General features: G+C 39.7%; 2 protein-coding genes across 2 annotated transcripts in view; both read right to left on the bottom strand.

Annotated features, from left to right (window-relative positions):
* Cd59 (CD59 molecule (CD59 blood group)) overlaps positions 1-1,875 on the bottom strand; it is a 21,961-nt gene extending 20,086 nt beyond the window's left edge. The window contains exon 1 of the mRNA XM_015477753.2: positions 1,739-1,875. The gene's annotated coding sequence lies outside the window, so the exon portion shown is untranslated. The remainder of the gene's footprint in view (positions 1-1,738) is intronic.
* A 7,183-nt stretch (positions 1,876-9,058) lies between these two features.
* Fbxo3 (F-box protein 3) overlaps positions 9,059-12,621 on the bottom strand; it is a 32,464-nt gene continuing 28,901 nt past the window's right edge. The window contains exon 11 of the mRNA XM_015477755.2: positions 9,059-11,344. Coding sequence (XP_015333241.1) covers positions 11,171-11,344 — 174 coding nt within the window. The 3' untranslated portion in view covers positions 9,059-11,170. The remainder of the gene's footprint in view (positions 11,345-12,621) is intronic.

Genomic DNA, 12,621 nt, shown 5'->3' on the forward strand with positions numbered 1-12,621 from the left:
GGGGTGGGAGGGTGGCTTGAATTCCAGAACCGCCTAGGCTGTGCAGCAGGGACCCATCTCAAAACAAAACAAAACAAACAAGAAAAAGAAAACTAACATAGCAACCTCATTACTGCAAAGCGGTGGAACACTATTTAAACGGAGATCTGAGCTCAGAATCATAACTCTGTGGTGGGAGACTACCGAGTTCAGCTTCTGAAATACATTCAGTTGAAGGGTATATAAAGGAAAGAATCCTCTTCTCCCCTCAAATTTTAACATTTGAAATTTCTGTAGGATTCACTGTCACCCACAAGTACAGTTACTCTCCTGGGAGCCTGGGCCTGATGATCTTCAAGATTAGACAGATTCTAAAACTCCTGATGTCCTCATTTTATAGGAAATTAATAGAGGCCCCCTCCCAGAGGGGGGGGTAGTGTGGGTGTGAAATTACCTATCCTAGGGTGATAGGAAAGTTGCAAAGCCACATTGGATTCATCTTACCTCTACTCATCAGAGTCTGGTAACTCACAAGGGGCTTAACAGATCCTGGGGTTAGTAGTGTCAGGGACCTAAAACATCTGTATCCTTAAAACCTTGGACATGCTATTGTCAAACATGCTGAGGCACCCCAAGATCAGTTACTCAGTTCAAAACACTAATGACATCAACAGGGAGAGGGAAAAAAAAAAGCACCATCATAATGGAAAAGCCCCTCCCAGCCACCCAAAGGGCCAGAAAGAGCCACCCCAGACCTGAAAGCACACAAATCTGCAGTTTCCCATACAAGGGTACCCCTATAATTTGTTAATTTGTTCCCTATAAGGAACTCAAATCTCTGGTCTCTCATCCAGGTCCTCCCACCCTAAAAATCCATCTTTCATCTTCCAAACCTCTCAGCAGAAGGAAATGTTTTCCTTAGAGCAAAGTTTCTACTCTTCACTATCAAAGTCCATGCCACAAATTTCAGGAAAGTTCGGTTTGCACTGAGGAACTCCTCCTCCTTGCATTCCCATTATAAATTACCCAGGAACTATAAATAGCCTTATATGGGCAAATGTTGCCACCTCCCTGACAGAGATTTGTGTGCTTTCTTCGAGGCAGTAAATTCCCTCCAGTGGGGAATCTGAGAGATCACAGGGATACCTGAAAAAAATTGCCACAATTACCAGGTGCCAGGCTGGGCCTTTCTGCGATCTCACTTAGTCCTTGCCACCACCTTATGAAGCGAGGTCCACGGTTTTACTGATGAGAAAATGAGATTTAATAGCTTGCGGCAATTTCCTAGGGAGCACCTGTTCTTCGTGAAGGGCAACTCCCTAACGTTTTGTCAAAAATTCGACCTTCTGGCTCTAAAGAGGGTGCAGCTGAGCAGATCTGGGAAAACAAAGGTCTCTGCCGTGCAGTTCCAAAATTCAACCTCCAAGGGAAGAAAAGGGCATTGCTCGCGCGGAGGCTGATTGGGGGATCCTCCTCTCTACACAGCCAGAGCTTCTCTGGAGGTCAAGGTCGGGGCGGGTGCTCAGGATCCCAAAGGGACCAACGTCCCGCTGCTCCGCCCACCCTGCCCTTTTTGGTGCCACACCCTGCTCTTTCTTGGTGTCCAACCTGGCCTTTCTGGTTGGTAAACAGGGGCCACCCCCTCACCACGCGCCCTTCTGACGCACTGCCCAGCTGAAAGCCGGGGCGCAGGACAGCGGGCACACCCGCGGGGGCTGCGCACCGGGGACGGAGGACAGCGGGCACGGCCGGGGCTTACCGGAGTCGCCTGGGCGAGGAGGCTGCAGCCAGCGCGGCCTCGGTACTCCGCGGCGCCGCTGGGCGGGCCAGGCTCGGCCCCGCCTCCACCCGCTCGGGGCCGGGCTCGGTGACCGCCTCCTTCCCGGGATGACCGAGCGCTGCCGCCGGGACTCGACTAACGTTTCAGATCCCGGGGGACCCAAGTTCTGGGCAGCCTCTTCACTTTTGTTACCGAAAATAAACACAAGCTACTCCAAAAGACTTCAGATCCCCGCCCCCCACTAAAAAAAAAAGTTTATAGATATATTAATGTTTTCCAAAAGGTGTTTGTATTCAAACTGCGCCTGCCTTGTTCCCACGTGACCTGTCTGGGACTTAGCCCTGAGGCTCCCTCCTGCTCTCAGACTCCAAGTTCCTCAACCACAGCCCTATGGGTGCCTATCATCTTGCTAGGAACCTGGACCCAATTCTGCTCTGGGTTTAGAAACTTACAGTTTAGAACTGTAATAGGAGTCCACTTTACCTTTTGAATATAGCCCGTGCTGCTTTTTTTAAAAGGGACATGTTTTTCTTTTTGCTTCTTCTCCCTCTCCCCTAACCTGGAGGCAGGGAACCAGATGACCTGTTCTCCATAGGAAGGAGATGTCAACAGAAGCACTAAGAAGTGACTATCTCCCCAAATTCACAAGTGAATTTCAACACTCCATCTGAGCACACCTGAAAGGTAGCCTTTCAAAAAAATTTTTATTCTGATTTGTTATACATGATGGCAGAATGTAATTTATTTCGTATTATACATATAGAGCACGATTTTTCAAGACACTGATTGTACACAGAATATTTTCACACCATTGGTGTCTTATACTTAGGGTAATGATGTCTAACTCATTCCACCACCTTTCCTATCCCCTCCTTTCCCCTCCCTCCACTCTCCCCTATCTAAAGTTCCTCCATTCCTCCCATGCTCCCCACCAACCCATCACCATTATACCTCTGAGTCCTCATATCAAAGAAAACATTTGGCCTTTGGTTTTTTGGGGATTGGTTGCTTCACTTAGCGTTATATTCTCCAACTTCATCCATTTACCTGCAAATGCCATGATTTTATTCTCTTTTAATGCTGAGTAATGTTCCATTGTGTATATATATATCAAATTTTTCCCTATCCATTCATCTACCGAAGGGCATCTAGCTTGGTTCCACAGTTTAGTTATTGTGAATTGTGCTGCTATAAACATTGATGTGGCTGTGTCCCTGTAGTATGCTGTTTTTTAAGTGCTTTAAGTAAGTATAAACCGAGGAGAGGGATAGCTGGGTCAAATGGTAGTTCCATTCCAGGTTCTCTAAGGAATCTCCATACTGCTTTCCACATTGGCTGTACCAATTTGCAGTCCCACCAGCAGTGTATGAGTGTGCTTTTTTCCCCACATCCTCGCCAACACTTATTGTTGTTTATATTCTTGATAGCTGCCATTCTGACTGGAGTGAGATGAAATCTTAGTTTTGATTTGCATTTCTCTAAGCTAGAAATGTTGAACATTTTTTATATGTTTGTTGATTGATTGTATATCCTCTTCCAAGAAGTGTCTGTTCAGTTCCTTGATCCATTTATTGATTGGGTTACTTGTTTTTGTTTTTTTTTTTCTCTTAAGGTTTTTGAGTGCTTTATGTATCCTAGAGATTAGTGCTCTATGTGATGTACTTGTGGTAAAGATTTGCTCCCATTCTGTAGGCTCTCTATTCACCTCACAGATTGTTTCTTTTGCTGAGAAGAAGCTTTTTATTTTGAATCCATCCCATTTATTGATTCTGTTTTTAATTCGCCATAGGAGTGTAATTCCTAGGCCCTTGATCCACTTTGAGTTGAGTTTTGTGCATGGTGAGAGATAGAGGTTTAATTTTTATTTTATTACATGTGGATTTCCAGTTTTCCCAGCACCATTTGTTGAAGAGCCTATCTTTTCTCCAATGTATGTTTTTGGCGCCTTTGTCTAATATGAGATAACTGAAGTTATGTGGGTTAGATTCTGTGTCCTCTGTTCTGTACCATTGCCCTACAGTCTATTTTGGTGCCAATACCATGCTGTTTTAATTAATATTGCTCTGTAGTATAGTTTTAGGTCTGGAATAGTAATGCCACCAGCTTCATTCTTCTTGCTAAGGATTGCTTTGGCTTTTCTGGGTCTCTTATTTTTCCAGATGAATTTCATGATTGCTTAATCTATTTCTATGAGGAATACCACTGGGTTTTTTATTTGAATTGCATTTAATCTGTATAGTGCTTTTGGTAGTATGGTCATTTTGACAATATTAATTCTGCCCATCCAAGAATAAGATAGATCTTTCTGTCTTCTAAGGTCTTCTTTAATTTCTTTCTTTAGCGTGTTGTAGTTTTCATTGTAGAGGTCTTTCACCTCTTTTTTAAAATTTATTCTCAATATTTTATTTTTCTTGAGGCTATTGTAAATGGGGTGGTTTTCCTAGTTTCACTTTCAGCGGATTTGTCACTGATGTACAGAAATAGCTTATTTCTGTATGGGTGTTGATTTTATATCCAGATACTTTGCTGAATTCATTTATTAGTTCTAGGAGATTTCTGGTGAAATGTTTTGGGTCTTCTGGGTATGGAATCATATGGTCTTCAAATAGTGATAATTTGAGTTTTTCTTTTCCTATTTTATCCCTTTAATTTCTTTCATCTGTTTGATTGCTCTGGCTAGAATTTCAAGAACTACGTTAAATAGAAGTGGTGACAGGAGGGCATCTAGATTGGTGCCACAATTTAGCTATTGTGAATTGTGCTGCTATAAACATTGATGTGGCTGTATCCCTGTAGTTCCAATTTTTAGAGGGAATGCCTTCAATTCTTGTTCCAGTTTTTAGAGGGAATGCCTTCAATTTTCCTCCATTTAGAATGATGTTGGCCTGGGCTTAGCATAGTTAGCCTTTCCAATATTGAGGCATGTTCCTGTTATCCCTAGTTTTTCAAGCATTTTGAACATGAAGGAATGCTGTATTTTATCAAATGCTTTCTCAGTATCTATTGAGATGATCATATGATTTTTATCTTTGAGTCTATTGATGTGAGGAACTTCATGTTAGACCAACCCTGCATTCCTGGGATGAACCCTACTTGATTGGGATGCACTATCTTTTTGATATGTTTTTGTATTTGATTTGCTAAAATTTTATTGAGAACTTTTGCATCTATATTCATTAGAGATATTTGTCTGAAGTTTTCTTTCTTTGATGTGTCTTTGTCTGGTTTTGGAATCAGGGTGATATTGGCCTCATAGAATGTATTTGGCAGCGTTTCCTTGTGGGAGACCAACCTTGCACATGACTGAGTCACACTCCCGGGCTGGATGCTGAGGCGCTCAGTCACAGAAATGTGGCAGAGCTTTCCCCACCCTTCTTGGGTTCGAGGGTCAGTGTCTTGCTACAGCCCCATGGGTGAAGCTATGCTCACCTGTTCTTTGTAATTTAACCCCTTGCCCTGTTTAGGATAGAATCTTCCATGGAAGTGCCGTGTGTGTGTGTGTGTGTGTGTGTGTGTGTCTGTGTGTGTGTGTGTGTCCCCTTCTCTTACTGTGCCCTTGGGTGTGGCCTACCCAGATGTCAGTCAACCTGCTGACAGTGGATATCATGAAGATAGACTCAGCCCCCTGAAACTTGACCTCTTGCCTCATTTGAATAGCTTCTTCTCAATAAAAGAGGTCAGCACATGCTCTCGCTCTCTCTTCCTATGGACCCTTAAGGTAAGAGGAGCCGTTACAGTGACCCCAAAGAAAAAGGTATTTGTGTCTCTTGTGTGGTTATTTTGTGCAGCCCAGTTAGCCCAGTTCAACTGGAGTGACCCCTGAGCCTTTTAGTCATGAGAACAGAAACTTGGCATTCCCTCTTTTTCTATTTCATGAAATAGTTTGAGAAGTATTTGGTGTCAGTTCTTCTTTAAAGTCTTGTAGAAATCAGTTTTGTATCCATCCTGTCCTGGGGTTTTCTTAGTTGATAGACTTTTAATGGTGTCCTCTGTTTCCTTGCTTGAAGTTGATCTATTTAAATTGTGTATATCATCCTGATTTAGTTTAGGCATACTATATACCTCTAGACATTTGTCAATGTCTTTGATATTTTCTATTTTATTGGAGTACAAATTTTCCAAATAATGTCTAATTTTCTTCTGTATTTCTGTAGTGTCCGTTGTAATATATCATAGATTTTAGTAATTTGAGTTTTCTCTCTCCTTCATTAGCATGGCTAATGGTTTATCAATTTTATTTATTTTTTTTCAAAGAATCAACTTTTTGTTTTGTCAATTTTTTCAATTGTTTCTTTTGTTTCAATTTCATTATTTCTAATTTCATCCCATTGTGGTCTGATAGAATGCAGGGTAGTATCTCTACTTTTCTGTATTTACTAAGATTTGCTTGGTGGCATAACATATGTCTATTTTAGAGAAGGATCCATGTGTTGCTGAGAAGAAAGTGTATTCACTCATTGATGGATAATATACTCTATATTAATGTCAGTTAAGTCCAAGTTATTGATTGTGCTATTGAGTTCTATAGTTTCTTTCTTTAGCTTTTGTTTGGTAGAAAGAGTTGTGTTAAAGTCACCCAGAATTATTATGTTGTGATCTATTTGACTCTTGAACTTCAGAAGAGTTTGATTGATGAACGCAGATGCTCCAGTGTTTTAGGCATATATATTTATAACTGTGATGTCTTGTTGATGTATGTTTCCATTAAGCAGTATGAAATGTCCGTCTTTATCCCTTTTGATTAACTTTGGCTTGAAGTCTACTTTATTTAATATGAAAATGGAAACCCCTGCTTGTTTCCACAGTCCATGTGAGTGATATGTTTTTTCCTAATCTTCACCTTCGGTCTGTGGGCGTCTTTTCCTATGAGTCTTTTGAAGGCAGCATATTGTTGGGTCTTTTTTTAAATCCAATCTACCAGCCTATGTCTTTGATTGGTGAGTTTAAGCCATTAACACTTAGGGTTATTATTGAGATATAATTTGTATTACCAGTCAGTTTTGTTTATTTTTGGTGTTTTGCCTGACTTGGTTTCTCCTTTGGTTGGATTTCCTTTTATTGTAGTTCTTCCCTTTGCAGATTTCATTGTTTTAAATTTCCTTTTCGTGGAATATTTTGCCAAAAATGTTCTGTAGTTCAGGCTTTCTTGCTGTAAATTCTTTTAGCTTTTGTTTATCATGGAAGGTTTTTATTTCATCATCAAATTTGAAGCTTAATTTTGCTGGATATAAGATTCTTGGTTGGTATCCATTACCTTTTAGAGCTTGGTATATGTTGTTCCAGGATCTCCTAGCTTTGAAAAAATCTGCTGAGATCTGATTTTTCTCTCTTGTAGCCTATAAATTTTATCCTTATTCTGTATACTAGGCATTTCCATTGTAATGTGTCTTTTGTGTAGATCTATTGTAATTTTGTACAGTTGGTGTCCTATAGGCCTCTAGTATTTGATTTTGCAATTCATTCTTCATGCTTGGGAAATTTTCTGATATTTCATTGAAGAGATTGTGCATTCCTTTGGTTTTAATCTCTGAACCTTCCTCGATCCCAATGAATCTTAAATTTGGTCTTTTGATGGTATCTCATAATTCTTAGATGTTCTGTTTGTGGATTCTTACCATCTTCACTGTGAGGTCAACTTATTCAAGAATCTATATTTTGTCTTCATTGTCTGAGATTCTGTCTTCCAGGTGGTCTAGTCTGTTGTGATGCTATCGAGTTTTTTAATTGGCTTACTGTTTCTTTTATTTCGAGGATTTGGTTTTTTTTTTTTTTTCAGTATCATTCTTGAAGTAATCTCTTGCAACTTGTATTTGTTGTCTTTTCCCTTTGTTGGTGGGATCGATGCTCGCCTGAATTTGTTCCCTTATCGATTTGGTGAAGGCACTCCCCCTCCCACTGTCTTGACAATGTCACAGTGTTGATAAGTGCTGGCAAAGCCTCACTGGTGGGAAACCGAAACCATGAGACCCTTTTTTTATGTAAATTTGACATGAGTATGCTTAATGCCAAGCCAAATTAAATTTCTAATAGCTAGAACATAACAGGAAGTTCATGCCTTGAAAGCTGTTCTACTACTTCTCAGCATATCAAGGACAAAATAGAAGGTTTTTTTCTACTATCTCAGCACATTGAGGACAAAACTGATAATAAACAACAGTCATTCTCCAAAAGGTCATGAGAACTTTAGGCACCACCTTGATAATTATATCAACTAAGAACCCAAGCCTGTATCTCTGGCCCCTTATAAAGCCTAATTATTATGCTTATTGCACAAACCCACCATATGTAGTTTTATTTGATTAAGGGAAAGTCATGTTATACACTTAGGAAAGTTAAGGCAAATAGATACATTCCCCCCTTTTCTATAAATCCTCTTTTACCTCACATAGGGACTTATGATGAGCATAGTTAATATTGGCGGTTAGTGGACTGATGTTCGGAACTTGCCTTTCAGTGAAAGAGATTACAAAGGTATAAGAAATAGTGTACCTTGACAAGAAACAAAGAAACTCTTTGAGAAAGTGATAAACCCAGCCTAATTCCCTCTTAAGATTGGGAACCATCTCGCCACAAAGGTATGAAAAGTTAATTTTGATTTTATTATAAATTACTGCGTTTTCTAAACTTGCTTGGAATGCCTGCCCATGCCTTGAACTCACCCATTCCTGGTTTTCCCTGACCAGATAACAACCCTCTCTGAAACTCTAGTGGTGCCTCATAAATTCTTATGTTGGGATCTAAATTTACTCCCTAAGTGCTGGACCATTAAACCTACTACCTGCCTTTGTGTTATGCTTGTCAAAATCCTATTTAAGTTCTCAAGACACCTCCCCCTTTTTGCAACTTTCTGTGCTATAAGCCGCACTCCTAGAGAGCTGTGGGGCTGTCTTCTATTCCCATGGGTTTTGGGAGAGACGGCCCTGGACACAAGCTTGCTTTGATTTAAATTGGAGTTGGTGGTCTTTTCTTTGTGTTGTGCTTTAACAAAAGCAGCTCAACCAAGTTTATGAGAATAAATGTAGGAATTTAATTAAAGTAGCTTTAAAGACACATTTTTAGAATGTTGGAAATATTATTTTATTTAGATTCTTAAGTTTAGAATTCTTAAGTTTCTAGCTGTATGGGTCCTTAAGATGCTGTAAGAATAGTTTATAGACTTTAGGATATTTTAAGTATAAGATTTGAGGGGACTTCTTTAGATGGGATCTTAGTACAGGTATACTTTAAAGGTTAACGATAGGTGGGAGACTTAAATTACGTAGTTTGGCATCTGTTAATAAGAAAATAGTACATCTTGGGGAAATTGAAAAATGCAAATTAGTGACACATTTTATTGATTTTGTACCCATAAAATTGATAAGCAAATGTCATATCCTGGAAAAATGTAAACTGATGACACATTTTTCTATACCCATGATGATTGTTAAGGAAATGTCACATCTTGGGAAAAATCTGGAAACTGTAAAATCAATGATGTATTCTGAATCCATAATGATGAGAAAAATTGTAATAAAAGATGACCCGGAGAAAGCTGCATGAGAGCTCTCTCTGGAGATTGCTCCAAAGGAACAACTCCTTGTCTCATCCTTTGCGCTGACACCACTCATCCTTCAGGACTCCCTGAACCCTGCTGGGGAAGGACCCTGGCAATCATGATGAACTTCTCTCCCTGGTCTTCAATCCAGGCCATTAGAAGTTTCTCTATACCAAATAGAAACCTGTCTTGAATTTTTGCTAGTCTTGTTGGCTTCAGTGAAGCAGATCCTTGAACAGCTTCCATCACTTTGTTCTTGTTCTTCAAGATGGTAGCTATGGTGGGATGGCTGACTGGTGAGCAATAACCATTACTGATTTCCCACCTCCATAGTCCTCAATAACTTCATTTGCAGGTCCATCACTTGACATAGATAGCCTCTTATTGGCAGTATTAGTGGATTCTGTTTGCTTAGAGGCCATGGTGAACAAAACAACATGAGATTAAATCAAGCACGAGAGAGAACGCTGTATTCAAGAGATGTGGTAAACACAAGATGTATGAGGCTGCAGACCATTGTATATGTGGTTTGTTGACTGAAACATCATTGCGCAGTGTATGACTATATATGTGAAAAATAAGCAGGACAAATTACTGGCTGTATTTTATGTTTTGTCATGAGTCAACAGGGAAGGGGAAGTTTTTCTTCATGGTCCCTGATTACAGCTGCTTAGCCTGAACACTACTCTCTCTTTCTACTACTTTCTTTACAAAAGAACCCTTCCTGGGGAAAATGGAAGGTGGAGCACAAGAGGACACAAAGCTAGGAGAGACTCTGCTATACTCTGGCTGCAGGCCAATGAGTGTCAATGCCACCTTCCATCTTAAGAGTAAAGGCTTATTAACTTTAACTTATGGGAAATAGGCAATTACACAAAATACAGGATTGCAACCAAACTTTGTTTTTAAAAGATGAGTTTTTGACACTTAAGGATTTCATTCCAAACTCTCAATTATATAATTACAAAAAAAAAAAAAATCCATGTTTCAGGAAAACATCCTTAATCCTAACATAAAATTCATGTCACTTATCACAAAGTTAGACAGTCAAGTGTATAAATGAGAAACTAAACAGAAGCAGTATTTACAAATTTAGACAACATGAGACATTGTGAAGAAACTTGTGGTAATAACACACTACATACTTTCACACACTACATTTCCAAGTGATACCTTTGTAAATAATAAGATAAACATCAGAGTGTGAGGACTTTAACTTAAATTCAAAGTCATCATGTTGAGGACTTTAAATTCAAGGTTGTAATTATGAAACCTTTAAATTCAAGGTCTTAGTGACAATGACTTTAAATTCAAGGACAGATTGTCTAAGAAAGGACAAACCATTAGCATTCAAGTTATTTAGTCAATTAGTTCCCCGTGAGTACAAAATATTAGGAATCACTAAATGAATTAGTCTAATTACAAATTTTTTTTTTCATTTCTAAATATTTCACAACTGTAAGAAGTCTTTTCACAGAATCATTCAGTCACATAGTTTCTCTCTATCCTTGAGTAGGTATTTCTGCTACATTTTAAATCCTTATTTCAAAACAATTCCCTCTCCATTTCTATATTTTTTGTAAGTAGAAAATATTTTAAAACAGAGAACTATCTGTTCCTTAGCTAGAAATGGGAACTGCCTGTTCCTTTACTGACTCCTGGAAAAGAAAATTCCCAATTCCTTTTCTACCTCAAAACCACAAAGTAAACCAAAACAATCCAATTCCTAATGTAGTGTTGCCCAGGACCCAGGGCCTGGAACAATATTTCATGCTAGTTTCCTGCTATATGCCAAGCACAATTTAGTTATTTTACATTATTGAGAATTCTATTTAACAGACTAGAGTCATCCAGTGCTTCCGCCAGCAGAAGGCGGGCTAAAAAAGGCGGGAGCAGCGGCGCCTGCGAATGGGAACGTCAAAGACTCTCCTCCTCCTCTCCTCCTCTTCGTCTTCATCTGATTCGTCCATGTCGGCTGACTCATCATCATCTTCTTCTTCCTCCTCCTCTTCTTCTTCTTCCATCTCTTCATATTCATCAGGACCCATTTCCTTGAAAGAGAAAACAATCTTTTGATAAGATTATTGTCCATTAGTTTTTTATAGTAATTTAATGCAAATTCTCATTTATCTAGAATCCATACATGCCCAAATGAGTTTTGACAGACTGTAAGAGTGTAGTTTTCATAATGCACATGCTGATGCAGACTCTAAAATATATATTATTATGATGGTAGACATATTTCACTAAGACAATACTTACTCCCACACAGTAGTTATTATTCATACAATATAGCAAGTAGACTACTAACAGTCCAAGATAAAGTTTTCTGAACTTCTCCTACTAATGTACTACACAACATTTCTTGGTTTCTCTATATACTTACAGAAAAGAGGATGTGAAAATATCAGGTATGACCTCTACTGGTAACTTTAATGCACTGTCAGAAAGAGGTCTCAAAAGATTTTTATTGAGCTCCTTCCAAAAAGACACATCATTTTAATTCAAACATCGGTAGCCTCTAACTTTAAAAAGTTCTTTATTTTTTTAGTGACTTAAAACAACAACAGTCATGTATTATCTCTCCTGGTTTCTGCAGGTTGGGTATCTGGGAAGTACTCAATGGGGTTGTTCTCGCTTGAGCACTTGTGATGTCACAATCAGATGGTGGCTGGAACTGGTGTCACCTCAAGGGTTTCTTCACTCACATGTCTGGTACTGGGTTGGGGTAATCCAAATCTCCAGACTGAAACAGCTGGGGTTCCTGGTACCACCTTCTCTCTATGTGGTGTCTCTACATGGTCTCTCCAGCACGGTGGCTTCATGGTAACTAGACTTCTTGTGTGGTGGCTCAGGGCAGCAAAGGCACGTGTTCCAGGAGAGCGAGAACTAGGCTGAAGGCGTATTGCCCTTTTCTAACTTAGCTTCAGAAGTCAGTGTCACTTGCCAATTCACTAGAAGTGTACCACTAAGATGGATCCACACTGTGGGGAAAGGGCAGCCTCTGCTCTAACAGTCACTTGCTGGAGGCTCTAGAACAGGACAGGAGTGATGATGAACGTGCACTATGTAAACATCTCTTGGAAATTTCAGTTTTGCTCAAGCAATACCTCTAAGCAAGCCTTGACTTACTCCTGACTGCCAATTTTCTCTCTGTCTGATATAACAACTCTTAAATGTTGATATATCAGACAGAATTCTAGTTGGTAATCTGAGAACTGGAAACTTCGGGCATGATGTCAGCGAAAGTCCTTCCATCAGGGCTCTTATGGCACTCTATGATCCAGCACCCCCGCCCTCTGACCTCACCTCACCCCCTCTGCTCCCC

This window comes from Marmota marmota, unplaced genomic scaffold (assembly GCF_001458135.2).
Source record: "Marmota marmota marmota unplaced genomic scaffold, marMar, whole genome shotgun sequence".
Lineage (NCBI taxonomy): Eukaryota > Metazoa > Chordata > Mammalia > Rodentia > Sciuridae > Marmota > Marmota marmota.